Here is a 26,746-nt window from a genome sequence, read left to right on the forward strand (position 1 = left end):
AGGCTATGTAACATCACGCTGCAATTATTATGAGCGAAGAAATAATGGAAAATGTGAAAAATAAGGGGTAAATTATTCATCCTTGAAGGCAATGATGCCCAAAATAACTATTCAACGCGGACGAAGTGTTAGCACAGCTGGTTACAAAATAAAGTATCATTGAGTTAGTGTCTCGCTTATTAAATTACTAGCCATACCCGCGACTTCGTCCGCGTGGAAAAGTTATTTTTTTAGAATTTTTCAATTCGAACAAGTAGTTCCTGAGATTAGCGCGTACAAACAAACAAACAAACTCTTCAGCTTTATAATATTAGTATAGATGCTTGTCATCAAATTTAATTAGAGTTTTTGTCCTCAGTACCCCCTCACCAGCTTCTGCTGTATGATGAGGCAGGTCGGGACGTGGCCGGGGTGGTGGGACCTTTGGAAGAAGGTAGCAACTTCACTCTGCTCTGCGAACTTAGAGGAGGTATGTGATAGAAAGAGATAACCTAACAATATTTAATCTATGGTTATAGTTATGGTGTAGTGTTATAGTTTAAAAAATAAATATACATACAACATTGACGGCCTCTATGGCGCAGCGGTACTACGCTTGTCTGTGACACCGGAGGTCCCGGGTTCGAATCCCGGCCGGGGCATGATGAGAAAATAACTTTTTCTGATTGGCCTGGGTCTTGGATGTTTATCTATATAAATATTTATTATGAAATATAGTATCGTTGAGTTAGTATCTCGTAACACAAGTCTCGAACTTACTTCGAGGGTAACTCAATCAGTGTAATTTCAATTTAAAAAAAAAATGCCACTTTTATAAGTTATTGCAAGAATTGTTAAGCTGAACGTGGCCTAACAGTCTTTTCGAGACTGTTGGCTCTGTCTACCCCGCAAGGGATAAAGACGTGATAATATGTATGTATGTATGCGAGACGTTAATTGCAATGCATTGCAGCGGAAAATATGCGCTCGCGTGGTTCGTATTTGATTATAAGTTCAAAGTTTATTTACATTCGTTAATAGAAAGTATGCAAGTTCACGAACTGTGAACGAGTATATCGGGAATTCAATTTGTAAAAACTTATATTTAAAGTAACATAGGTTATAATCATGTCTACATCCCCTGCGGGGTAGACATCGCCAACAGTCTTGAAGATACTTACAGGCCTTGTTCAGCTATTTGGCTTCATGATCGAATTGAGATTCAAATAGTGAGTAAATGATGAATCCCAAATATATAAGCCTATCCCTTTGTCACCTTTTACGACATCCATGGGAAAAAGAGGGAATAGTCCTACTCTCTTTTCTATTGATGCCGGGAACCACATGGCCCAATTGTAGTTTCAAATATCTAAGCAAACATACTAACATACATAGGGACAGACGCGGGAAGCGACTTTGCTTCATACTATGTAGTGATATGATATAGCTATCAGATATAAACAGCATACATACATATGGTCACATCTAAATCCCTTGCGGGGTAGACAGAACCAACAGTCTTGAAAAGACTGAATGGCCATGTTCAGCTATTTGGCTTAATGATAGAATTGAGATTATATTATTTATATTATAAAGTAAAATAAAGATTGTTAAAATAATCTTCTTCTTCTTCCTGGCTATAGTCCCGGTTGCATTCTCACCACTGGAGAGGAGCCCGGGGTAAGCTTTTGACCATGGATCTTGGATCGGGCGAGTCAGGTTTTTACACGAAGCAACTCTCATTTGACCTCCGTAACCTTTGCAGAGGAACCTAACCCTTATTGGATCATATCGTTACAACATCCAGTTGTCTGAATGTGCAGGTTTCCTCACGATGTTTTCCCTCAAAACATTGCTAAATTTTATTCATTTTTAAGTCGAAAAAGAAAACAACATTAAAATAAAATCATCGAGTAAAAACTGCCACCGTGTCAGCCACGTATATTTTTATAAAATTCATGTCAAAAGTTTTTTTCCAGAAATTCGTGAATACGGGAAAATACGCCAGAAAGGGATTTCTGTATCGGAATATCAAATTTCGAACAATATTTTAGGGATTCGATAGCTCAGCATTTACAAAACTAAAACTATATAAAATGATTAAATAATTCGTTTCATTTATTGAAACTTACGTAATACAAATGTAAATGACTTAAAGCTGGAAGCATTATCTACCAGTCAACCATTAGGTTCGACAGAGTACTTTAGATGGGGTCGAACTAAATAAACATATTTAAGTATTACACAAAATCCAAATTTTTCTACAGTAATTTATTTCTTTTGCTCTATCATACATTCATTCATTCACATAGTCACGTCTATATCCCTTGCGGGGTAGACAGAGCCAACAGCCTTGAAGAGAATGGAAGACCACGTTCAGCTGTTTGGCTTTATGATAGAATTGAGATTCAAATAGTGACAGGTTGCTAGCCCATCGCCTAAAATAAGAATCCCAAGCTTATAAGCCTATTCCTTAGTCGCCTCTTACGACATCCATAGGAAATGACATGGAGTGGTCCTATTCTTTTTTAATTGGTGCCGGGAACCACACGGCACAACAATAATTAAATGCCTTATATCATAATTTTAACAATAGAATAATTAGCACAAGTGTTTTTATTTGTTTTTTTAAATAATATAATTTATATAAACAAACATAAAAGACTATAAACTATAAAAATAAATAAATAGCTGCAGTGATTACCTAAATTCGTGAGAAGGCTTATAGGTGTTAAAGTCCCTCGCGACTGAAAAGAAATAGTCTATGGTCTTAGAACTGAAGACGCGGTAGACCGGAAGAAGTGGAAGGGGAGAAGCAGGAAAGCGGACTCCAGGCCCTGAGGCTTAATGGCATAGGGTGCAACTGGGAACACGCCATGATGCAGCGATAAAAATATAGAAAGAAATTGTCTATGGAACCACAAAATTGGACAATTCTATCTAATTTCGGTGAATATCGATGTGACTAAGTTACTAAATACTTTCACCTAGAACAATAAGTATGATAGAATAGGTTTGATTCAAGGGTCACGGAGGTCAAACGGAAACATTCCTTCCACACTACTATACTAATAAATACAATTGTATTAAATACACTTTAATTATGATGACGTGATAAAATTTAAAATTAAATAATATAGTATGCTAATGTAAATTGAATTAAATGAACAAATCGAATTGAATAAAATCAAAGCATACTTAATTAAATTGACAAAACCGCTTACCGTTCCAATCATAATTTATACCCTACGGGGTTCGTGTTATAAATACCCATTATTAATACAGTGACTATTTTAGTAGTTAAAACTGAAATTTACAAAATGATATGCAATAATTGAAATTAAATTATAATTCTGGGTCATGTTAACAAGCTGACTTTTATCAAAATCTATCGAAAATAATGCTAACACAATATCAAATCAAATTTAATTTGATTCACAGAATCAAATTATATTAAAACTATCGACCCGCCCCGGCTTCGCACGGGTGCAAAATTCGGAAAAAATTATACATAAAAACCTTCCCCTTGAATCACTCTACCTGTTACAAAAAACCGCATCAAAATCCGTTGCGTAATTTTAAAGATTTAAGCATACAGACAAACAGACTAAAATAGCGACTTTGTTTTATACTATGTAGTGATAGATATATGCCCGCGTGAATTTTGCGACAAAAAGCGATGAATTTAACGCCATCTATACAAGAAAGCGTAGAAATTAGCACCTTCATGAAAAGCAACGAATTTAACGCCATCTACTTATAAGCGACGAATTTAGCGCAACCTACAAAAGCATATAGGTTTTTTTTTCTATATATAAGTTGTGAAAATAGCAATGTTCAAAAGAACTGTTGTCCAAAAAATCTACCGAGTTATGATCTACTCTCGTAAAGGCTGAATGAAACAGTGATATATTTTCTTGTTTTTCATCACTCGGGCACGGTAAAAGCAAAAATAAAGGCGCGTACATAATATAAGTATTTTTAGTTTTCCAAAAATATTAAAAATATTTTATTAAAAAAGCTAACGATTTTCTCAAAAGAATATACTCGTCTGTCGTTGATTATAAATGTTCAGGCATTTATAAACTATATTAAATTTTGGTACACTTCAGCATTAAATTTAAAATATTTTGTAATGAAATGAAACCTGTAATATTAAAAAAAGGGCCACGTTCAGCTGTATGGCTTAATGATGGAATTGAGATTCCAATTGTCACTGACAAATAGTGATTCAAATAGAACAGAACGTGGCCTTGCAGTCTTTTTAAGACTATAAGCTCCGTCTAGCCCGCAAGGGATATCAATTTAACAATATGAACTTGCTTCTTAAGGGTAAAATGATTTAGTTGTATTTCATATCTATACTCTTTTAATATCTATACGCCCTTAGGGATATCACTTAGGTAAAAATTGTATAAGATGTATAAAAATGTACTTAATCAGAACTCTTTCCCGGAAGGGTGGGCAGAGACTACATCATTCCACTATGCCACGACGAGCCTTTAAAAAACTTATTCAGACTTTATTCACTCGGAACATCACTTAGGTCTTATTCGGAGCAAAAATATAATACTAAAAGATGAAGAAACATTAAAAACGCGACGCGTGCACACACCTTTAAACTAAATCTGAAAATACAGCACTATTAAAGTTACAAATGACGTTTCTGTTACAACAACTGAACATTTTTCTCAGTTTTCATGTTACGCTCTTGGACTATGCGATATAAGTTTTCCACTTTATTGATGTTCACTACAGTGCCGTGTGGTTCCCGGAACTTTAGAATAGGACAAATCAGTCTGTTTCCTATGTTTGATGGCTTATGATAGAATGAAAAGGTTGAAGTGTTTGTTTGAAAAAAATTAAATTAAGGTCGTAAAAAAAAGCCGCGGAACAAACTACACTGCAGCATTTTTACCGGACGTCAATTTACAAATATAGGTGGATCTCTTAAAACTAATCTAATCTAGAACATTCACCTTCTTTTCTGAAAGAATTCAAGTTTCTAATTCACTACACTATACAACGCCAAAGATTAATTTCAACTCGTAACTAATTGAATTTCAATTCCCAAATCCAATTTATCAAACTATTCAATTCGCCAAAAAGAATTGAATTTTATTTAGCAATATATTTATCGCCGCCCATTGCCAGCTATAGACGCCAATATTAAACAAACGAAAAACGGCCAAGTGCGAGTCGTACGTACGTATAAAAAAATACCTGAACGTGGCCTATCAGTCTTTTCAAGACTGTTGGCTCTGTCTACCCTGCAAGGGATATAGACGTGATTATGTATGTATCTATAAAAAAATATTTAGTTATCAGAAAAAAGTTCTTTTCTCATCATGCACTGGCCGGGATTCGAACCCGGGACCTCCGGTGTTGATTCTAAATGTAAACCTTAAATGTAAGTGTATATAATTAATTCGCATTCCTTCCTCTACCCAAAATAAAGCAAGGTCGAATATCAATCAATCAATTAGTTAGTTTCACCGCTCGAATATTAATTTGTTTTCAGTATCGATACCTTCCGATGTCGCCCGAATATTTTGCGAAAGTTATAAATTTTAACGACCCACCGTAAATACGACTGGATTCGGCTAATACGCTAGTGTTGGGACATTCTACGCTATCGATAATTCGATTTTCCAATTGGATTCAATTGTATTGGATGCGCGAAATGGTAAAATAACGATATTGAATTTGGATTCGAAATAGCAAAATGCTGAATGCATTTCGTATGTATAAATGTTTTAGTTTAGCGGATATTAGGTGTAAGCGTTATCATATCAATTTGATGATTTGAAGTAGCGTTAGTTGTTAGTGCCGGGTGCTTTCCGGCACCTATATAAAAAAAAATATGACCACTCGTGATGGATGTCGTTAAGGGCGACTACGGAATAGGCTTTTAAACTTGGGATTCTTCTTTTAGTCGATGGGCTAGCAACCTGTCTCTAGTTGAATTTAAATTCTATCATTAAGCTTAACAGTTGGCTTTGTTCTGGTCTACCCCCCAATTATATGTATGTATGTATATGAAAATTAAACTATGATAGGTATGCATAAGTAATATGAGAAAATCTAATCGAATATTTTCGTTACTATAGTGTTGTCCCTAGGCTACTTAAAGAACTTACACGGCAGATTTCACCCACACCCATCGGCTTGGCCTAGGCATTGGTATGTCAGTCAATAAGTCAATCAATGTTCTCTGTTATTTATTAATGATAAGTACATAAGTAATTTTGGTTGTCGTGTTTAATTAAAAAGTGGTCTATAAAACTTTTCGGCTAATATTTTCCCATCCCTTTACGATAAGACGTCGAAATTCACTTAGAGTATTATTTCTTCAAAATTTTTCCAAGCAAACCGTGTTATTACGTTTAGGCAACTAAGATTTTTAAGGGTAATAGCTGATCGGGGTCTCAAAATTTGATTACAAGCACTAGATTTGACTTTAATTACCTACACATACATATGTAGCGGGAGCGATGATTCGGCTCGACCGCCACCAAAGGGAAGATCTTCCGCCAGGCTAGGTGTGATGCCTGGGGAACCGCGCGACAGACGATGTTGTGTCGGAGGTTGTATATGTAGCTCCAATCCGTGAAATCTTTGCTTGCGCGATTTAGGTTTATCGCTGTTTTTGACTGATAGCGTCGCGTGATTTTTTATTTTTTTATTTTTGTGACTTGTGGCGTAGACATGTCGCCACATATAGGTACATTTACATAACTCAAAAAAGAGTCATTCACACATGGCCGAGGTGGGATTTGAACCTGTGACTTTACGCCCATCACGCACTTTAACCGCACATTACCGATTCGACCACTAACGCTAATGAAGAACATCCCCTTATATTTGAATCAAAATATTACGATTTTGAATCGGAAAAATCTTTATTGCGTATTCACCACAGGTATCAAAGCCCAAGGGAAGAGCCCTCCCGCCTACTCTGAAGATGTATTTGATCATAGTATGGCATCTTCATTGACATTAATTTTTTAGACAACGCAAATGATTGAAAATTAAAACTGCGTTAACGAAAAAATATTATGAATAAATAATTAACTTAACTTCTAAAATATTTTTTCTTTTGAATTTTGAAGCTAAGCTGCTATTTTTTTTGCGTTGTATATTCTGTCAAGGAATTTTAATACACTTATCGTTATTGGTGAGAGAACCACAAAATATTTTGATAAAATATAGTAAGTATCGTTGAGTTAGTCTCTCGTGACACAAGTCTCGAACTTACTTCGAGGCTAACTCAAAGTACATTAATTCGTTTATTCATTCATTTATTTACTAATCATGCAACGCGAAAGTTTAAAAGTATTTATATATCTGTTATCTATTCCGATAAACGTCTATGAGATAAGAGTAGATGAACAGTAAACAGTGGCTTAAAAGCGAATGGGTATGCAGAATTCAATCGAGATTCATATCCGAGTTTCGGATAAAATAAAAATTCAAGACGCCATTAACTTTTGTATTTTTCATAATATTTTCAACGTTCAATCATCGAAACGTGTGGTTTTCGACACTTCAAACTATTTAACCACTTCATATCTTTCCCATGGATGTCGTAAAAGGCGACTAAGGGATGGGCTTATAAACTTGGGAGTCGTGTTTTAAGCGAGAATTCATCCAGTGCACGCTTTCATATATATATATCCACGTCTATATCTCATGCGAGCTAGGCAGAGCATTTATTTATTTATTTATCTATACTTATATTATAAAGCTGAAGAGTTTGTTTGTTTGAACGCGCTTATCTCAGGAACTACTGGTTCGAGTTCAAAAAATCTTGCGTTGAATAGACCATTTATCGAGGAAAGCTTTAGGCTATATAACATCACGCTGCAACTACAAGGAGCAAAGAAATAATGGAATATGTGAAAAAACACGGGGAAAATTATTCATCCTTGAGGGTTTCAATGATGCCCAAAATAACTATTCTACGCGGACGAAGTCGCGGTCACAGCTAGTTTGTATGTAAACTTTGTATAAAAACCTGCCCTAAAAACTGTTGAAGGACCAAATCGCCCTAATTGTCACGTGAAGTGCCAGAACCATTCGTTAAGGTTACTATGACAACGCCTTAATGTATCAAATTGATATACACTATATCCGAGACTTTCCTCAGTATATCATCATTTGTTGGCGACGTTGGTACAATTTTTCAAGATGATATTATTACTTACTAGCTTTTGTACCCAGCTCCGTCCGCGTTAAATAAAAAATATTTTTTTCTGTTCTGTTCTTGTGGAAATATGGAATTTCCCGAGGATTTAAGTTACCTGTGATCTTAATTATGACTAGGGGAAAAGCGCGGTTTAATAAGGGCTCCCGAGAGTTTTTAAGCCAGTTGCATAAATATATACATACACGTAGATTTAATTTTTATAGACATAGTTACATATATCAATATTTTAAAAGAGATGAGATAAAAAAAAATATAATCAAAGAAAATTCTTATCTTCATACTAAACAAGTTATTTTAAACATCAAAGCTAATCTATAATAACATAATCCGATTAGTACGATACAAAATTTTGTAAGAATCTTAAAAATAATAACCAAATACTGATTTAATTTATTCTAAGAAAGAGATGGGTTGGGCAGAGATAAACAAAAATATAAGACTTCGTTTTACGCTTCCCTTCCTGCGTAGGCTGTCAAAGACAATCAAGGGAATGACATACATACATATAGTCACGTCAACATCCCTCGCGGGGTAGACAGAGCTATCATTAAGCCAAACAGCTGAACGTGGGCAGACTTTTCTAGACTGTTAGCTCTGTCTACCCCGCAAGTGATTTAGAAGGAATTATTTGGATTGTAATAAGAAAAAAGAAATCAACGTATTTACTTTAATCTTTATCAAAGTTGTTTATTTTTCAAAGAAATTTATACTGCAGATTCTAACGACTAAAAGATGTTGGTACCAATGGGAACCTTCATTTGCGTTTTAAATGAAAAAGCGTATTGACAGACATGCCTTTCTTAGAAAAGTAATAATTCTTCGTAAGTAGTTTCTCATCTCAGTAAATATAAAAATTTCCGAGAAGTGATATACCTAAGTATAACAATTTCTATTGACGAAATAAGGAAAATATTATATTGATGGACTCGTAATATAGTTAATATATTTTGCTATAATGGTCGGATTGATAGGGCGCTCGAATGAAACTTCGTAATGAACAGGCAGGTCAAAACTTACCGCGGTCAGGTTTCATGACTTTTTTCTGAGTTTTACTTTAGTTTATGTAAATACTTACCGATATTCTTACGGAGAGATAAAACATTGTGAGGAATCCTAATTATACTATACTAGCTGTCGCACGGGATTTCGCTCGCGTGAGAATTTTCAAAAGTAGTTTATATTATTCTTAAAGGTCTATTCTATCTGTGTACCAAAGTTAGTTATAATCGGTTCAATAGTTTTTGAGTTTATTCGTTACAAACACACAAAAATACAAATCTTTTACCTATTATTATTAGTGTGGATTATCTAGACGCAAGATATAAAAACTTCATTTCATACATATACTCGTATAACGTTATTACCTCTTACGTTATGTAATTAATTTTAGAATTTTCATCTTAGTTCAATCACAATTTTGTGTTTTGTTAATACGTCTTTATTAAATAAAATTACAACTTTCATTTTTATTTGCTAAAAATTGAATGCTAGTTGGCGATGGATGGCGATTAATATTTCGCTTAAAAAAATTCAATTATTTTTGGCGAATCGTGTAAATTGATAAATTGGATTTGGGAATTGAAATTGTAGATGAATTAGTTACCTGCGAGTTAAAAATCATTTTTGTTGATACACGAGTTATAAAATTGAAATTCCTACGTACTTTCTGTTTTTTGAAAGTCAAAATTTGGCAAATAATTCTTAGGTCATCAAAATCATATCCTAAGATCTTCTCCTTCCTGGCTTCCCTGTTGCATTCTTATCAAACCTAAGAGGCATGCCTTTGACCATGGATCCTGGATTGGCTGTCAGGTTTTTACACAAAGCGACTCCCATCTGACTTTTATTGTAGCAGTTAAACCTAACCCGTATTGGATTAAACATGGTTACACATCCAGTTGCCTGAATATGCATGTTTCCTTACGATGTTTCTCTCACCGTAAGAGCATCGGTTAGTATTCAAACTAATGTACAGTAAGAAGAATATATTTATTTATCTATCTTTGCAGGTCGACCCCAACCAACTCTTACCTGGATGCTGAACAACAAACCTCTCGAAGACCACACGATTCTGAAGAATGACGGAAAAGTCATCATCAGCCGGATCGCTATTGGATCAGTTGATAGGAGCTGGCTGAACACCAGCATAAGATGCCAAGCTACCAACACGCCGCTACTGAGTCCTCACGAGAGAACTGCTAGAATTGAAATGAGATGTAAGTTCATGTATTGAGTTGACGTCAAAGGTGACTAATACATACATACATACATACATATGGTCACGTCTATATCCCTTGCGAGGTAGACAGAGCCAACAGTCTTGTGAAGACTGACAGGCCACGTTCAGCTGTTTGGCTTAATGATAGAATTGGGATTCAAATAGTGACAGGTTGCTAGCCCATCGCCTAAAAGAAGAATCCCAAGTTTGTAAGCCTATTCCTTAGTCGCCTTTTACGACATCCATGGGGGAGAGATGGAGTGGTCCTATTCTTTTTTGTACTGGTGGCTCCTACCAACGCTCTTCTAAGAGAAAGACTTTTCATCAAAGTATAATGATGAAAATTTTGTTTCAGTAATGACAATTACATTCGTCTGGATATTCGTAACAAATGAGATCAACTCTAATGACGTTGGTAATAATAAAAGTAATTTTCCAACAGTGCGCCCAACATCAGTGATGATCACGAACAAACCTGCCAAAATGTCGGCCGATGTGGAGACAGTCCTCATCTGCGTATCCCACGGAAGCAGACCGCCGGCGCAGATCACGTGGTACAGGGAAAACAGGATATATACCAGGGGAAAGGTAAGTTATAAATTATATAAGGTTCTGGTTATAATTAGTAGGATCAGTTTCATTAATATAAGTTTCTGGCCTCAAATATGTTCTGGATAATTTATTTCTTCAATTTTAAAACAAACTTAATAATAATTAGTTGCGTCGAAACGATTCTGATATGAATTTCCGATTGATTGTTAAGTTATGATAGGGTACGCGGACGAAATCGCGGGAGGCCTCTAGTTATTCATATATTTAGCAACACGAGTATTCCAAAGATAATGTGTGTCAGAATGGCGGGTGTACCTCACGGATTTTAATATCTGTTTTGGATTAAAAACGTACCTGATGTGTACTTCAGTGTACCTATCCTAAAAATCTGTGTACCTCCTTCTATGTAAAGATTTTTAATAAAATAGGTACACCCGCGGTCCTGACGTCAGGACCGCGGGTGTACCTATTTTATTATGGTACACTGAGGTACACATCAGGTACGTTTTTAATCCAAAACAGATATTAAAATCCGTGAGGTACACCCGCCATTCTGACACACATCAAAGATAATGTTTGACGTTAGACGTCATAGATGTAACATATATATTTAAATGTCTCTTTTTTTTTAAGCATGAAGTGGAGTTTTCTCTATTCTCCTTTACTTCTTCTCAATGTCTTACTGTTAAAGACCTGATATTGCTCTGATGATTCTTGGCCGTGGGGTTCCCGGCACCAATAAAAAAAATAGGACCACTCCATCTCGTTCCCATGGATGTCGTAAAAGACGACTAAGGGATAGGCTAATAAACTTGGGATTCTTCTTTTAGGCGATGGGCTAGCAACCATTCATAATTATTGAGCAAACAGCTGAACGTGGCGTATCAGTCTTTTCAAGACTGTGGGCTCTGTCTATCCCGCAGTGGATATAGACGTGATTATATGTATGTATGTATAATTCTTTTTCTTTTACTAAAAACCCCACATGTACGAAGAAGAAGAATCCTCTCGGACAAACAATAATTAATAGGTGTCTACTCTAAACAACACAGCGAATTCACGAACGAAACCACAACAATGAGCCGCCTGACGATGCTAATAGGACCACTCCATCTCTCTCCCATGGATGTCGTAAAAGGCGACTAAGGGATAGGCTTACAAACTTGGGATTCTTTTTAGGCGATGGGCTAGCAACCTGTCACTATTTGAATCTCAATTCTATCATTAAGCCAAATAGCTGAACGTGTGTGTTTTCAAGACTATTGGCTCTGTCTACCCCGCAAGGGATATAGACGTGATTATATGTATATATGTATGTATAATATGTATGATTCTTGTCTTTTACTAAAAACCCCACAAGTACGAAGAAATAAAAAACCTCTATAATTAATTGGTGTCTGCTCTAAACAGCACGAAGAAGAATCCTCTCGGACAAACAACGATTAATAGATGTCTACTCTAAACAGCACAGCGAGTTCACGAACGAAACCACGACAATGAGCCGCCTGACCATGCTGCCGCGGCCCGAGGACGACGGTGCCGTGATCCGCTGCAGGGCCGACAACCCCGTGCTCAGCGTGGCCCTGGAAGACTCCTTTAGGATGACTGTAGTCTGTAAGTAGTCCACCACTTCATTGGTATACCTCAAAGCATTAGAAAAGATGGCAATTATGCTGCAAGAAACACTTATTTTTGTATTTCACAAAAAAGGATAGGACCACTCCATCTCTTTCCCATGGATGTCGTAAAAGGCGACTTAGGGATAGGGCTTTCAAACTTGGGATTCTTTTTTAGGCGATGGATTAGCAACCTGTCATTATTTGAATCTCAATTCTATCTTAAAGCATAATAGCTGAACGTGGCCTATCAATCTTTTCAAGACTGTTGGCTCTGTCTACCCCGCAAGGGATAGAGACGTCATTGTATGTATGTATGTATAACTATAATTCAACAGCGGCACTCTACGTCAATAGCCGGATTGACATAACGTAGCGTGCAAATCGCTGAATATCAAATTGTGCTATTAACTGCTAGAATATTACTGATCCAGCACGTGTCTGATTGACGTATCGTAACCAATGTTCGAGCAGTAAATCTATAAAAGCTGTTGGAATTGTGAAATAGCTGTAACAGCTATTTCGAGACTGATTCGTGTTTGGAAATATTAGTTTTAGGATATTAGGTTTGATTACATATCTACATAATATATAAAAACACGCCTCTTTCCCGGAGGGGTACCACGTTCTAGGCTACGTTCTACGCAGCCCATTTCATCCCTTAATCGCCTTTTACGACATCCATGGGAACGAGATGGAGTGGTCCTATTCTTTTTTCTATTGGTGCCGGGAACCACTATAGTATATATGATTATAGTTATAACTGGATTATTAACCTTTGATATGCTGCGTCTTGATATTTTCGCTAGCGTCAGTTAATTCAGGTCAGCTTTTACTAATCAATCAAGGTCTTTTAAACAGACATCGCTTTTTCTCATAGACAGCTGAATGAGAGGCCAAGTTCGGCTGAATAGATTTTTTTGCTGTACGATGAATAAAGTAGGTTGACTAAGCAAATATACAAAGGTAGTGTGAACGGGATTGATGGAGTGGGAAGGACTAGACGAACGTACCTTGATCAAATCGGAGACGTTCTAGCAAAAGGTCTGGTCAAGAGTACCCGAAACTGACCTTAATCAGTCAATGGCTGACAATGTCTACAGCGAGGATCCATCTCCAATGAGGAGCCAGTCGCGTTTTTATGTTAGGGTACCGGAGAGTGGTACAACCCTGGGACCAGGAGTACACCCCCACCACCACACCGTTTACAACCAAAGCGCCGCCAGCCCCACCCTGAAATAAACAAATGTTGGATACAATGGTTGGTCAGGTCAAAAGTACCCGAAACCGCCGAGCTTGCATGAAGAGAGTTACGAATGTGGATGAAGCGATAGAAGTGTGCAGGGATCGTGGCAATTGGAAAGATGTGATCTCTGCCTACCCCTCCGGGATAGAGGCGTGATTTATGTATGTACGTATGTATGTGTGTTTCCCATGGCCGTGCGTGGCGCCGTGTGGTTCCCGGCTCCAATAGAAAAAGAATAGGACCACTCCATCTCTCTCCCATGGATGTCATAATAGGCGACTAAGTGGTATGCTTAAAAACTTGGGATTCTTCTTTTAGGCGATGGTCCAGCAGCGTTTCACTATTTGAATCTCAATTCTATCTTAAAGCCAAATAGCTGAACGTGGTCTGCCAGTCTTTTTAAGACTGTTGGCTCTGTCTACCCCGCAAAGGTGATTATATGACGATATAAGATTATATGGTGATTATATGATGATATAAGACGTGATAATATGTATGTATGTATTTATGTATGTATGTACGCATGTATGTATGTATGAATGTATGTATGTATGTATGTATGTATGTTTGTTACAAAATTAGTTGAGATTCATCTTCAACGCTCTATAACTCTCATTATTCCCACAGATAGGCCAGTCCTGACCATGTCCCTAGGGAGCACACTGAATCCAAACGACATCAAGGAAGGAGACGACGTATACTTCGAGTGCAACATCAGAGCTAACCCCAAGGAACATAGGATCTCTTGGTACCATAACGTGAGTGAGTCGAAATATAAGAATATACATATAGTCACATCTATATTCCTTGCGGGGTAGACAGAGCCAACAGTCTTGAAAGACTAAATGGCCACGTTCAGTTATTTGGCTAAATTATAGAATTGAGATTCAACTAGTGAAAGGTTGCTGGCCCATCGCCTAAAAAAGAATCCCAAGTTTGTAAGCCTATCCCTTAGTCGCCTTTTACGACATCCATGAATGGAATGAGATATATTGGTCCTATTCCTTTTTCAATTGGTGCCGGGAACCACACGTCTAACTATTGTTTAAAACAAACAAATGTGTCCAGTGTCGTGTGGTCTCCACCTTTATATTCACACCTACAGTATTATAATGTGCCATGAACCGCACGGCACCAACCACGAACACAATCTGGAGCCTTGATTAACCTCAACCAATTTTGTTAATCAGAAATCATTAAGAGTAATACGAGTAATCAAACTCGATGCTCAGTCTTTTGATGAATGTTGGCTCTGTCTACCCCGTAAGGAATATAGACATGACTCGTAAAAACTCGATATTTGGTCTCCATCTTTATCATCACACCTACAGTGTTATAATGTGCCGGGAACCGCACGGCACCAACCACGAACACAATCTGGAGCCTTGAATAACCTCAACCAATTTTGTTAATCAGAAATCATTAAGAGTATTAATTAAACTCAATGCTCACTCAGTCTTTTGATGACTGTTGGCTCTGTCTACCCCGCATGGGATATAGACGTGACGTATGTATGTTTAAAAACTCGATCCGATTGTATTTCAAAGTTTAAAAATTATCCTCATGAAGCTAACAACATTCATCTTTTATTTGCATTTGTTTGCTGAAAAAAGTAAATTAAATCAAGTGGGCCTTTTCAATCACTGGTCTAGGGGTGGCTGTGATGCGGTTATTGTTTATTTATATTTATTTAACATACATACGTCTATATCCCTTGCGGGGTAGACAGAGCCAACAGTCTCGTAAAGACTGATAGGCCACGTTCAGCTGTTTGGCTCAATGAAACAACTGAGATTTAAATAGTAACAGTTTGCTAGCCTATCGCCTAAAATAAGGATCCCAAGTTTATATCTTATCCATATCGCTTAGTCGCCTTTTACGACATCCATGGAAAGGAGATGGGGTGGTCCTGCTTTTTTTTCATGGTTGCCGGGAACCACACGGCAAATATGCGTTAAAAATAAATTTATTTTGTTATTTTGCATACATACCTTGGGCATCTTACAGCTGAACGTTTGGCATAATGATAGAAAATTCTATCATTTAGCCAAAAGGCTGCTGAACGTGGCGTATCAGTATTTTCAAGGCTGTTGGCTCTGTCTAACCCGCTAGGGATATATACCTGATTATATGCATGTGTGTATGTATGTCAAACGATTCTGGCAACCCTACGAAAAAAAAAATACAACCAATTTGCAAAGAGCGCTAAGTTGTTTTGAATTCGGCGTATCTATAAATAGGAATGGCAATAAATCCAATTGGATCTCATTTACAAGTCGTTGTAAAATGCCTAAGGTATGCAAAATAACAAAACGAATTTATTTTCAACGCAGATGTGCCGTGCGGTTATCAGAACCAATAGAAAAAAAAATATGACCACTCTTTCGCTTGGATGTCGTAAAAAGCGACTAAGAGACGGACTAGCAACCTGGGGAGGTCTTAGTCCAGCAGTGGACTTTTATGGGCTGTTAAGTTAAGGATGTCAGTCAATCAATGAGTCAGTGTCTTCTTTTACATTCTATCATTTTTGATTAAGGTAATAATAAAAATATCTTCTCCATGAATGATTATTTCTTCCTACAGGACGTCCAAGTTAGCCAGAACATGTCTTCAGGGATCTTCATCAGCACCAAGTCCCTGGTCCTCCAGAGGGTGGCGAGAAGGGATGGGGGATTATACACTTGCAAGGCGGCCAATCAGATGGGAGAGTCCAGCAGTCAATCTGTCTACCTCAGGGTTCAATGTAATTGTAGATTTGTTGGCTTTCCTGTTTTATATTTTGTAATAGCTGTGCCCGCGACTTTGTTCTCATGGAGTAGTTATTTTGGGTATCATTGGAAACCTCAAGGATGAATAATATTACCCGTTTTTTTTTCACATTTTCCATTATTTCTTCGCTCCGAATAGTTGCAGCGTGATGTTATATAGCCTAAAGCCTTCCTCTATAATTGGTCTATTCAACACAATTTTTTTTTTAGAACTTGTAATACCTGAGATTAGCGCGTTCAAACAAACAAACTCTTCGGCTTTATAATATTAGTATAGATCTGCGAAAGAAGTGTGCAAAAATGACGCAGCATAACTTTATGAGCGTATGAATGTGTAGCGAGAGAGATGTTTCAATTTGACCGCCAATAGGGAAAATCTTCCCTTATCTAGGTGTGACATAGAGATGGCCCCAAAAATGATACATACATACACATAGTCACGTCTACATCCCTTGCGGGGTAGACAGAGCCAATAGTCTTGAAAAGACAGATAGGCCACGTTCAGCTTTTTGATTTGATGATAGAATTGAGACCCAAATAGTGACAGGTTGCTAGCCCATCGCCTAAAAGAAGAATCCCAAGTTTAAAAGCCCTTAGTCGCCTTTTACGACATCCATGGGACAGAGGTGGAGTGGTCCTATTCTTTTTTTTTATTGGTGCCGGGAACCACACGGCTATGAAAATAGTAAAAATACACGGCCAAAAATTATATTTAAAAAAAATTCTAATAGATGCTCCAGTATGCGCTCAGCCTACGCCCCTGCTGATTGGCGCGCGCCTCGACGAGCCTCTGCGCGTGCGCTGCACAGTCAGCGCCGACCCCGCTGACGTCACTTTCTATTGGCAATTCAACAATAGTGGGGAGAGCTTCCAAGTCTCTCCGGCTAGATATGGTAAGGATTAAAAAAAAAAATTATAAGGTATAAAGTCAGCTAGCCACATAGTAAGTTTAAACCTTTTGTACTTATTGGAATACTTACTCAACATACATACATATGGTCACGTCTATGTCCCTTGCGGGGTAGACAGAGCTAACAGTCTTGAAAAGACTGAATGACCACGTTCAGCTATTTGGCTTAATGATAGAATTGAGATTCAAATAGTGACAGGTTGCTAGCCCATCGCCTAAAAAAGAATCCCAAGTTTGTAAGCCTATCCCTTAGTCGCCTTTTACGACAACAATTTTGGAAAAACAGGCGGGTTCTGAGATAAATAACTGTAAAAGATGTTTTCATACAGGGTTTTATTATCATCATTTTGAACCCGATGCCTCCCTGTGCATTGCGCTTTTTTATTTGGGCACCTTAACCGTTCGACCCACGGCGCTCAAAGCTTACCGTGTAAATGACTGTTTTCGGAGTTATGTTGAGTTTCTTCATTACTTGATTGCTCAGCGATGCTTTTTTCTTTATGCTTATGATAAATGAAGTTAAGTGCTTCCCCTTTTAGTTTCGAAAACAAGTTGGTTTTTTGCATTCTTATTGTTCTGACTTTGATATTTCATTTATCGTTGAGTTGTAGGTAATCCATAACACACGTCTCGAGCTTACTTTGTGAAAATTTATTCTCCACATACCTATATACTACTTTTTTTATTATTCATTTATCATCTTATGAAACTTGTACCGTGTGGTTCCCGGCACCAATACAAAAAGAATAGGACCACTCCATCTCTTTCCCATGGATGTCGTAAAAGGTGACTAAGGGATAGGCTTAGAAACTTGGGACTCTTTTTTTAGGCGATGGGCTAGCAACCTGTCACTAGTTGAATCTCAATTCTATCGTTAAGCCCAATAGCTGAACATGGCCATTCAGTCTTTTCAAGACTGTTGGCTCTGTCTACCCCGCAAGGGAGATAGACGTGACCATATGTATGTATGTATGTAACTTGTCAATTCCCAGTAAATTAATCATTTAGCTGCACTTAACAATTTTGTTCTAGTATCAACGGGTGGCACGGCGAGCGAACTCCGCTACCGCGCCGCGAGCGAGCGTGACTACGGCGCGCTTCTCTGCCGCGCCACCAACTCCGTGGGCAGGCAGAAGCGACCGTGCGTCTTCCAGATTGTTCCGGCTGGTATGATTTTAGTACATACATACATACATAACATACATAAAACGGTGAAATAATTTTCATGTTCGATTCAATATTTCCAAAGATAAGCTTTTACAAACAAAACAAACAATTATATAATATAAATTCCTACAATTATAGGAAGAACTTTGAACTATTTATTACAATAACAATATGGATGAAACGAAAGAAGTGTGCAAAAGATCTTGGCAAATGGAAATGAGGCGGTATAATTTTATGTTGAGCGAGAGTGATATTTCGAACTTGACCGCCATAAGGGAAAATCTTCCCTTATAGTATAGATACTGCTAAGATTTAAAGCAAGTATACAAAAAGGGGGAGATTACGGCGTGCTACTCTGCCGCGCCAACAACACCTTAGGCAGGCAGAAGCGATTGTGCTTCTTCCAATTTATTTTGGCTGGAGTAATTATGTTCATTTTATAAATTTTTTGGTGTAACGGAAAGACGGTATCAATAAGCACAGGGTCCAAGTTCGACTGTCATTGAAGGAAAAAATATAATGGACTTTAAGTGCCGTGTGGTTCCCGGCACCAATAGAAAAAAGAATAGGACTACTCCATCTCTTTCCCATGGATGTCGTAAAAGGTGACTAAGGGATTGGCTTATAAACTTAGGATTCTTCTTTTAGTCGATGTGCTAGCAACCTGTCACTATTTGAATTTGAATTCTATCAATAAGCCAAATACCTGAACGTAGCTTTTCAGTCTTTTCAGGACTGTTGACTCTGCCTACCCCAAGGAATATAGACGTGACGATACGTATGTACCTATGTAGTATATGTTTATAAAGATTCAGGTACTATTTCGGGTCAGGCAAAACGAAGTAAAATAGGCGGACTTAATGCTATTAGCATTAAGTCCGCCTATTGTACTTTACAAATTGTAATTGTTACAATAAAGAATAAATAAATAAAAAGCGTAGTAAAAAGAGATCAATAATCGATTCAGTCTCGCTATAATCGAAAGTTGCAAGCATCGTCCATCACTACACCACGGTCGTTAATCAATCGCAAATTTGAATCGCAGATACAAAGCAAACAACTTTGTGTAATATTAATGAGTTAACTTTATACGTGGCGTAGTGACGTGATAGCAGGTACGTGAATTCTTATCGATATCGAGTTTTTGAAGAAAAACTTTAATGATTCTTTTAGACAATTGATAAATATTTGCCAAAAGATTCTTACTTAGTTCTTTAAAGCAGTTTATTGTTCAAACCTTTAACAATTAATTATTTAGTTCTACATTTATTTCTATGTGAAATAAATGTAAAATAATTCAACGATTATACCTTGCCTATTCATTATATTTTATTAATGAGAACACTAATGATTTGAAACGTCTTTAAACCTGTACATGAACTTCATCTTATATGCGTAGTTCTTTAAAACTAAACCTCCTTTTTTTCAAATGCATATATGCAAGTTTATTATATATAAATTTTGCTGCACAACTGTCTTAGCAACTGTCATTTAATGAAAATAATCTGAACTAAACTAAAATATACCTTAGATAAGTGTCTTTTAATAAAGTCAGAACAATCTTATTAAAATTTTATCATAAATTTTTCAATTAACATCTCAACAGCAAATTATAGCGCCAAATTAATCGTAAACTTTGGAAAGCAATTACAGGTTATCAAGATCACCAACTTCATGTTATCGATAAAGATTTATCGACAATTTCTCAGCACAACTCATTGTCGTGAATGTAATTTCGCGTAGGCTAGCAAGATATTTAAAATGAAACTTTATTTACGTATTTCCGGTAAAATGGCTTATTTTCAGCTCATATTTTTCATTTTAAATCTATAATTACTGGTATTGAGACTGCACTTTACGATCAATGAGCAATTTAATATGATGCGATAAAATTTATTAACTCCAACGGAATATGCAGTGAATTTTTATACATTTGATAAAAAAATTGTATTTTATTTAGCACGGTCAAAAGGCGAACCCTGGGCTATTCTTTAGAGAAGTTAGGTATACATACATACATATAATCACGTCTATATGTCTTGCGGGGTAGACAAAGCCGACAGTCTTGTAAAGACTGATAGGCCACATTCAGCTCAGCGGCTTCATGATGGAATAGAGATCAAATAGCTAGTATAGTAGTAATAATAGTTGCTAGCCCATCGCTTTAAAAAAACAATCCCATTTATTTTTCTTATTACACGGCTGGAACTAAAAGCAATAAAAATGTTTTTGACTTGTTAAACTTAGAGTTATCAAATTTGGAATGCGTTTTAATAGAAAGAGATTTTATTTTAAAATTTAAACTTTTAGATATACACCTACACGAGATGAATTTTCAGGAAAATTACAACAGGCGCAGACTATAAAATTAGTAATATCACGTTTTACGCTAAAGCATTTTTATATCTCGTTTTATGACGGCGACTGTACGTGCTAAGTGTCACAGATAAGAGTGATTATAGAATTCCTTAACGATTATACAGGTAAATATACTATCTGGAAATTTATAACATTACTTGAGAATACAGGTTTATCGAAAGTCCTAATGTAACTAGAGATATAGTTTTTACCGGAATGAAAAGAATCTTATGACGTTTTCCAAATTGTTTCAGCAGTAGATAGATAAAACTCTTTATGGCACTATAAGAGTAAAACAAAAAAAACAGCACAAAACAGATTTTGAGTACCTACGTACGTGTGGTAATTTAGCATATACGTATGTATATTCCATATGGCACGGGTATTGGACAAATGGGATTTTATGCGTAGGAAGTAGCGTGCAAATGATTAAAATTATACACATGAGACTCAATCTTTTTTAAGTATATAATACTTCACTTACATAAGTTTTTCACGTACATCCCATTGATTTTTATATATAGGAATGAAAGTCAAGAAAAAGTCAATTAATAGTGATACAATATAACCAAATGTACGTAAGTCTTATGTTACCGCTTCTTCTGCACTGACGCCTTGGAAGCGGCAGTAAACTTAGTTTTTAAGTAATTTATTTGACGTCAACCAAGTTGTTAAACCATACGACAATTATTAAGCGATATAATAGTATCCTATAATAATGAATAAAAAATTTTGAATTTTGAATTTTGAATTTCTTATATCTCTAAGAAAATCAAAATCCATGTAAACAAACCGCCTTTACTTGCAAAAATAACTGAAATTCGAATGGATGTCTTTTTCCGCGTATTATATTTTTTTCTGCCAGCCAGTATTCTTTGGTATCATTATCCACACGTATTGAACGAGTATGTATACATACATACTTTCCCCTTTATTTAGTAATTCTTGTAAAATCCCGCTTTAGACAACCCAAAAAAGCGCTTTCTGGGCTCCTCTCTAGAGAAATGAGGATGTTATAAGGACCATCGCCAGAAAGATCCATCCTGATGCCGTGCCTGTAAATGGTTGCTAAATTATAAGCTCAATTCCTCATTTAAAGACCAATGTAATTAAATAATTAGTTTGCTAATAAATGAATATAAATATGTGAACGGGCCGAGGGTCTGGTTAAACCAAATTTACGGATGTTCAAGGCTGCCTTGTTGTCGTCTTAGTCGAAATTTCGATTGTCTTTTTTTATCTTCTTTCATCTAAAATGTCAAGTCAAAGTGTCTGCCTGTCCATGGATGCTGAATCCGCTACGATATGAAAGATGAAGATCTCAAAATCAATGTACTTTTTAATTCAAATGTTTCAATAATCTCTTTCACTTACTAAACACAAGAATAACCAAACACAATCCAACAACCATAAACTAATTCGGTTCTTACATAACGCTTCCAAAACTTAATTAAGTTTAAAACCGCCACTCCGTCCTATTAATCAAACCTCATCTGATATTCGGGAATCAGATAGGCGACACGATCTTCTAAATCAATGTGTAAATTAATAATTTTCTTAATTAAAACATTCCCCGATTTCAGTGCTGTAAGTGACGCGGTGGGAGTAAATATTGATGATATGAGGACGTGCTTATATGCTGCATTTTTAACGTTTTTGTTAAAAAAAAATTGTTAAGTTATAAAATTTTAAGCATTGGAATTTAACAAGAAAAACAAAAACAATTGGAATTTAACAAGAATAACAAAAATGGGTTGTCTAGCATATAGACATCAGGACATCCCCAAGTCCTTCTATTTAAATCGCAGGTATACAGATTTCTCTTGAGTCGCGAGGGTATTTATATACCTATAAACCTTTTCACTCATTTCGGTAACCGTTACACCTATTTATTTATGAATAATGTTTATTTATTGTATATTTTATGTTTGTTTAATATAATTATTTCATATTCTGTGTATGTATTAATATATTTATTTAGTTTGACCCCACATAAAGTTCTCTGTCAGACCCTATGGTTAACTAGTAAATAATGCTTCCAGCATTAAGTCCGCCAATGTGCTATACAATTGTATTTTTATACAATAAATTTGAATGTACCCATGAGTAACTAACGTTAGTATAACAAAAATAATTTGGCGAACCACAATTGACTCTCGCCGTATCTTCACTCACGACAGTATTGGAAAGTTGCTTGTAAAATACTGGTGAAGTTGGTAGCGAAATCGCACCAATATGAAACGGTAACGAGCCAACTTGTACAACTCACCCCCCCATTTGGTTTTTAATGTACGACCCGTTTTTGTAGATTACAGAATTCCGAGTTCCATTTCTTATTATTTTTATTTTGGTCGAAATAGTTGTGCGTTTGGTTCCCGGTACCAATAGAAAAAGGAATATTACATAACTCCATCACTTTTCCGTGGATGTCGTTAAAGGCGATTAAGCGATAGGCTTATAAACTCGGGATGCTCCTTTTAGACGATGGGCTAGCAACCTGTCACTATTTTAATCTCAATTCTATCATTTAGCCAAACACCTGAACGTGGGCCTATCAGTATTTTCAAAACTTTTGGCTCTGTCTACCCCGCAAGGGATAAAGACCTGATAATATGTATGTATGTATAAAAGTACCTTAACGAAACAATAATAAATACTAAGTAAGTACATATTGTATGATTTCCATATAATTGCCTAATTTTATGTGTATTTTGGAAATTAAAGCAACCTTCTTCCCTTACGTATGACTTGAGTCTCTTCTCTATCTTGGATTATCTGCATACATAATCCACAAGTTTCATGATTACCTGTCTGCATTCCAATCACTGCAGAATAGAGATGTGATATACATACATATGGTCACGTTTATATCCCTTGCGGGGTAGACAGAGCCAACAGTCTTGAAAAGACTGAATGGCCACGTTCAGTTGTTTGGCTTAATGACAGAATTGAGATTCAAATAGTGACAGGTTGCTAACCCATCGCCTATAAAAAGAATCCCAAGTTTGTAAGCCTATCCCTTAGTCGCCTTTTACGACATCCATGGGAAAGAGATGGTGGTTCTTTTTTGTATTAGTGCCGGGAACCACACGGCACGGCACGTCGAAACCTGTTACTTATAAACAGCTTCGTAAGAAATCTGATTTATCCAATCCAGAATCATGGTCAAAGGAGTACCCTTGGCTCCTCTCCAAGGAGATCAGTATAATGTACCCACACAAACGTTCTTTGATTAACCCAATGGTCTTAGATAATGCTATGTTAAATAATGCATGAAGTGGGAAGACCTAGACGAACATATCTTGATCAAATTAAGGACGTCCTGGTAAAGGGTCAGGTCAAAAGTGCCCGAAACCGAGCTTGCATGAAGAGAGTTGTGAATGTGGATGAAGGTAAGGAAGTATGCAGAGATCGTGGCAAGTGGAAAGAGGTAGCCTCTGCCTACCCCTCCGGGAAAGAGGCGTGATTTTATGTATGTATGCATGAGTACGAGATGATGAACCATGTATATATTATTGAATACCTATGTATTCTAACAAGAAACTATTCTTCACCAGCGCGACCTTCACCTCCGAGGAACTGCTCATCAGCTCGCGTCATCAGCCACAACGAAGCTTATCTCACCGTCCGCTGCATGGCTGGCTATGACGGTGGACTCAGCCAGCATTTCACCCTGGACGCTGTTGGAGACACAAATAGAGTGCTCGTCAATACTTCCGCTGGGTTTATGGGTAAGTGTACGCTTGAGCAAATTCAACAAGAATTAAATTTTTTTTTGGCATATTTCGCGACTGTGCCGTATGGTTCCCGGCACCAATACAATGAAGTAATAGGATCACTCCATCTATTTCCCATGGACGTCGTAAAAGGCGACTAAGGGATAGGCTTACAAACTTGGGATTCTTTTTCTAGGCGATGGGCTAGCAACCTTTCACTATTTGGATCTCAATTCTATCATTAAGCCAAATAGCTGAACGTGGCCGATCAGTCTTTTCAAGACTGTTGGCTCTGTCTTCCTCGCAAGTATGTAGCGACTAAAGCTTAAAGAATATTGCATTATTTTAAAACTGCACACTAACAATAAGCAGACATTTTCCAATAAGGTTGAGGGGCATTATAACATAATTTTGTTGTCTATGGTCCAAGTTGTATAAGAGTCAGCTTGGTTAAAAGAATCATGGAGGTCTAACAATAGTATCTTAATGTGTTTACCGGATTTACACACTCATAGACACGGGTTCTCACCAGAAAAAACAACCAGGGCAAATACATATAATCTTGCGAGGTAGACAGAATTAATCGCCTAGAAAAGGCTGATAAACCACGTTCAGCTGTTTGGCTTAATGATAGAATTGGGATTCAAATAGTGAAAGGTTGCCAGCCTATCGCCTAAAAGAAGAATCCCAAGTTTATAAGCCTCTACCATAGTCGCCTTTTAAGACTTCCATCGGAAAGAGATCCTATTCTTTTTTTCTTTTGATTCTGGGAACCACACGTGACTACCAGGAAGACGATGAGGACAAAGAATTACCATCTTGCTTACAAACCCAAAAGTTAGAAGCCATAATAATGCCTCCCACCTCTTTTTTTCGGAAAAGTTTCATTTCTTTAAGAAAAATCGGGTACATGCATACATACATAAAATCACTACCTCTTTCCACTTGCCACGATCTCTGCATACTTCCTTCGCTTCATCCACATTCATAACTCTCTTCATGCAAGCTCGGCGGTTTCGGGTACTTTTGACCTGACCCTTTACCAGGACGTCCTTGATTTGATCAAGATACGTTCGTCTAGGTCTTACCACTCCGACCTAACTAATGAATGTAACTCACCATATCCAAAACCAACCCCAATCCTGGTCGTCCTTAATTTGATCAAGATTGGGTACATATTATTTAAACATCACAATTCTTTTCATGACAGATCTGGTCGTCTGGCTCAACGTGAGCTGGTCTGTGCTGGAAACGTTATCTGATGGAGAAGTGTTGGCGGTCACAGCTAGGAACAGCAAGGGCGCCTCGGAGCCTGTGCTGCTGAGGGAGCTGGTCTTCAGAGACGCCGCCAAACATGGTCAGTATTACGTGTATGAACCAGGAGGTCAGACGGGAGTCGCTTCGTGTAAAACCCTGACTTCAACAATCCAGGATCATGGTCAAACAAAACACGCTCTTCGAGCTCTTGTTCTTTTGATTCCTTCAAAAATAAACTTAATAAATTTCTTTTTAGAATATTTATATTTGTATTGTACGCATATAATTGTTAAGTCTTAAACATCATACTCGTAAATGAACTGTTGTTCACCCTTGCCTCAATTTTGTATATGATCCTCTTATTGTCAGGTTGGCTGGAAGAGATCCCACTTAGGAATAAGCCCGCCTTTGTACTGTTTTGTTTTTATTTGTAATGTACTCCTTTTGTGAACAATAAAGCATTTACTTACTTACTCTTCTCCAAGGAGGTGAGGATGTTACCAGGAGTAATGCCACGGCGAAGTAAAAGACTTTGCAAGTCTGTATCGAACCGAAAACATAGTGTACCATTTCATCCATTATCATTATTGGACATTTCAATATCACTTGATAATTGTCATCGTTTAGTATCACAACATTGGTTGACGTCAAATAAATAACTTGAATCTAAGTTAACTGCCGCTTCCAAAGCGTCAGTGCGGAAGAAGCGGTAACAAACTGCACTGTAGCATTTTCTTCAACATCGTCAAC

The 26,746-nt window shown here is 36.9% G+C and overlaps 1 protein-coding gene across 1 annotated transcript in view; it reads left to right on the forward strand.

Annotated features, from left to right (window-relative positions):
* Positions 1 to 26,746, forward strand: part of LOC106138444 (hemicentin-2) — a 124,912-nt gene that overhangs the window by 91,782 nt on the left and 6,384 nt on the right. Inside the window, exons 6-15 of the mRNA XM_060949984.1 lie at positions 359 to 469; positions 10,198 to 10,404; positions 10,849 to 10,994; positions 12,425 to 12,572; positions 14,448 to 14,578; positions 16,404 to 16,563; positions 17,320 to 17,481; positions 18,531 to 18,665; positions 24,581 to 24,754; positions 25,950 to 26,096. Coding sequence (XP_060805967.1) covers positions 359 to 469; positions 10,198 to 10,404; positions 10,849 to 10,994; positions 12,425 to 12,572; positions 14,448 to 14,578; positions 16,404 to 16,563; positions 17,320 to 17,481; positions 18,531 to 18,665; positions 24,581 to 24,754; positions 25,950 to 26,096 — 1,521 coding nt within the window. The remainder of the gene's footprint in view (positions 1 to 358; positions 470 to 10,197; positions 10,405 to 10,848; positions 10,995 to 12,424; positions 12,573 to 14,447; positions 14,579 to 16,403; positions 16,564 to 17,319; positions 17,482 to 18,530; positions 18,666 to 24,580; positions 24,755 to 25,949; positions 26,097 to 26,746) is intronic.

Source organism: Amyelois transitella, chromosome 20, assembly GCF_032362555.1.
Source record: "Amyelois transitella isolate CPQ chromosome 20, ilAmyTran1.1, whole genome shotgun sequence".
In the NCBI taxonomy this organism is placed as follows: Eukaryota; Metazoa; Arthropoda; class Insecta; order Lepidoptera; family Pyralidae; genus Amyelois; species Amyelois transitella.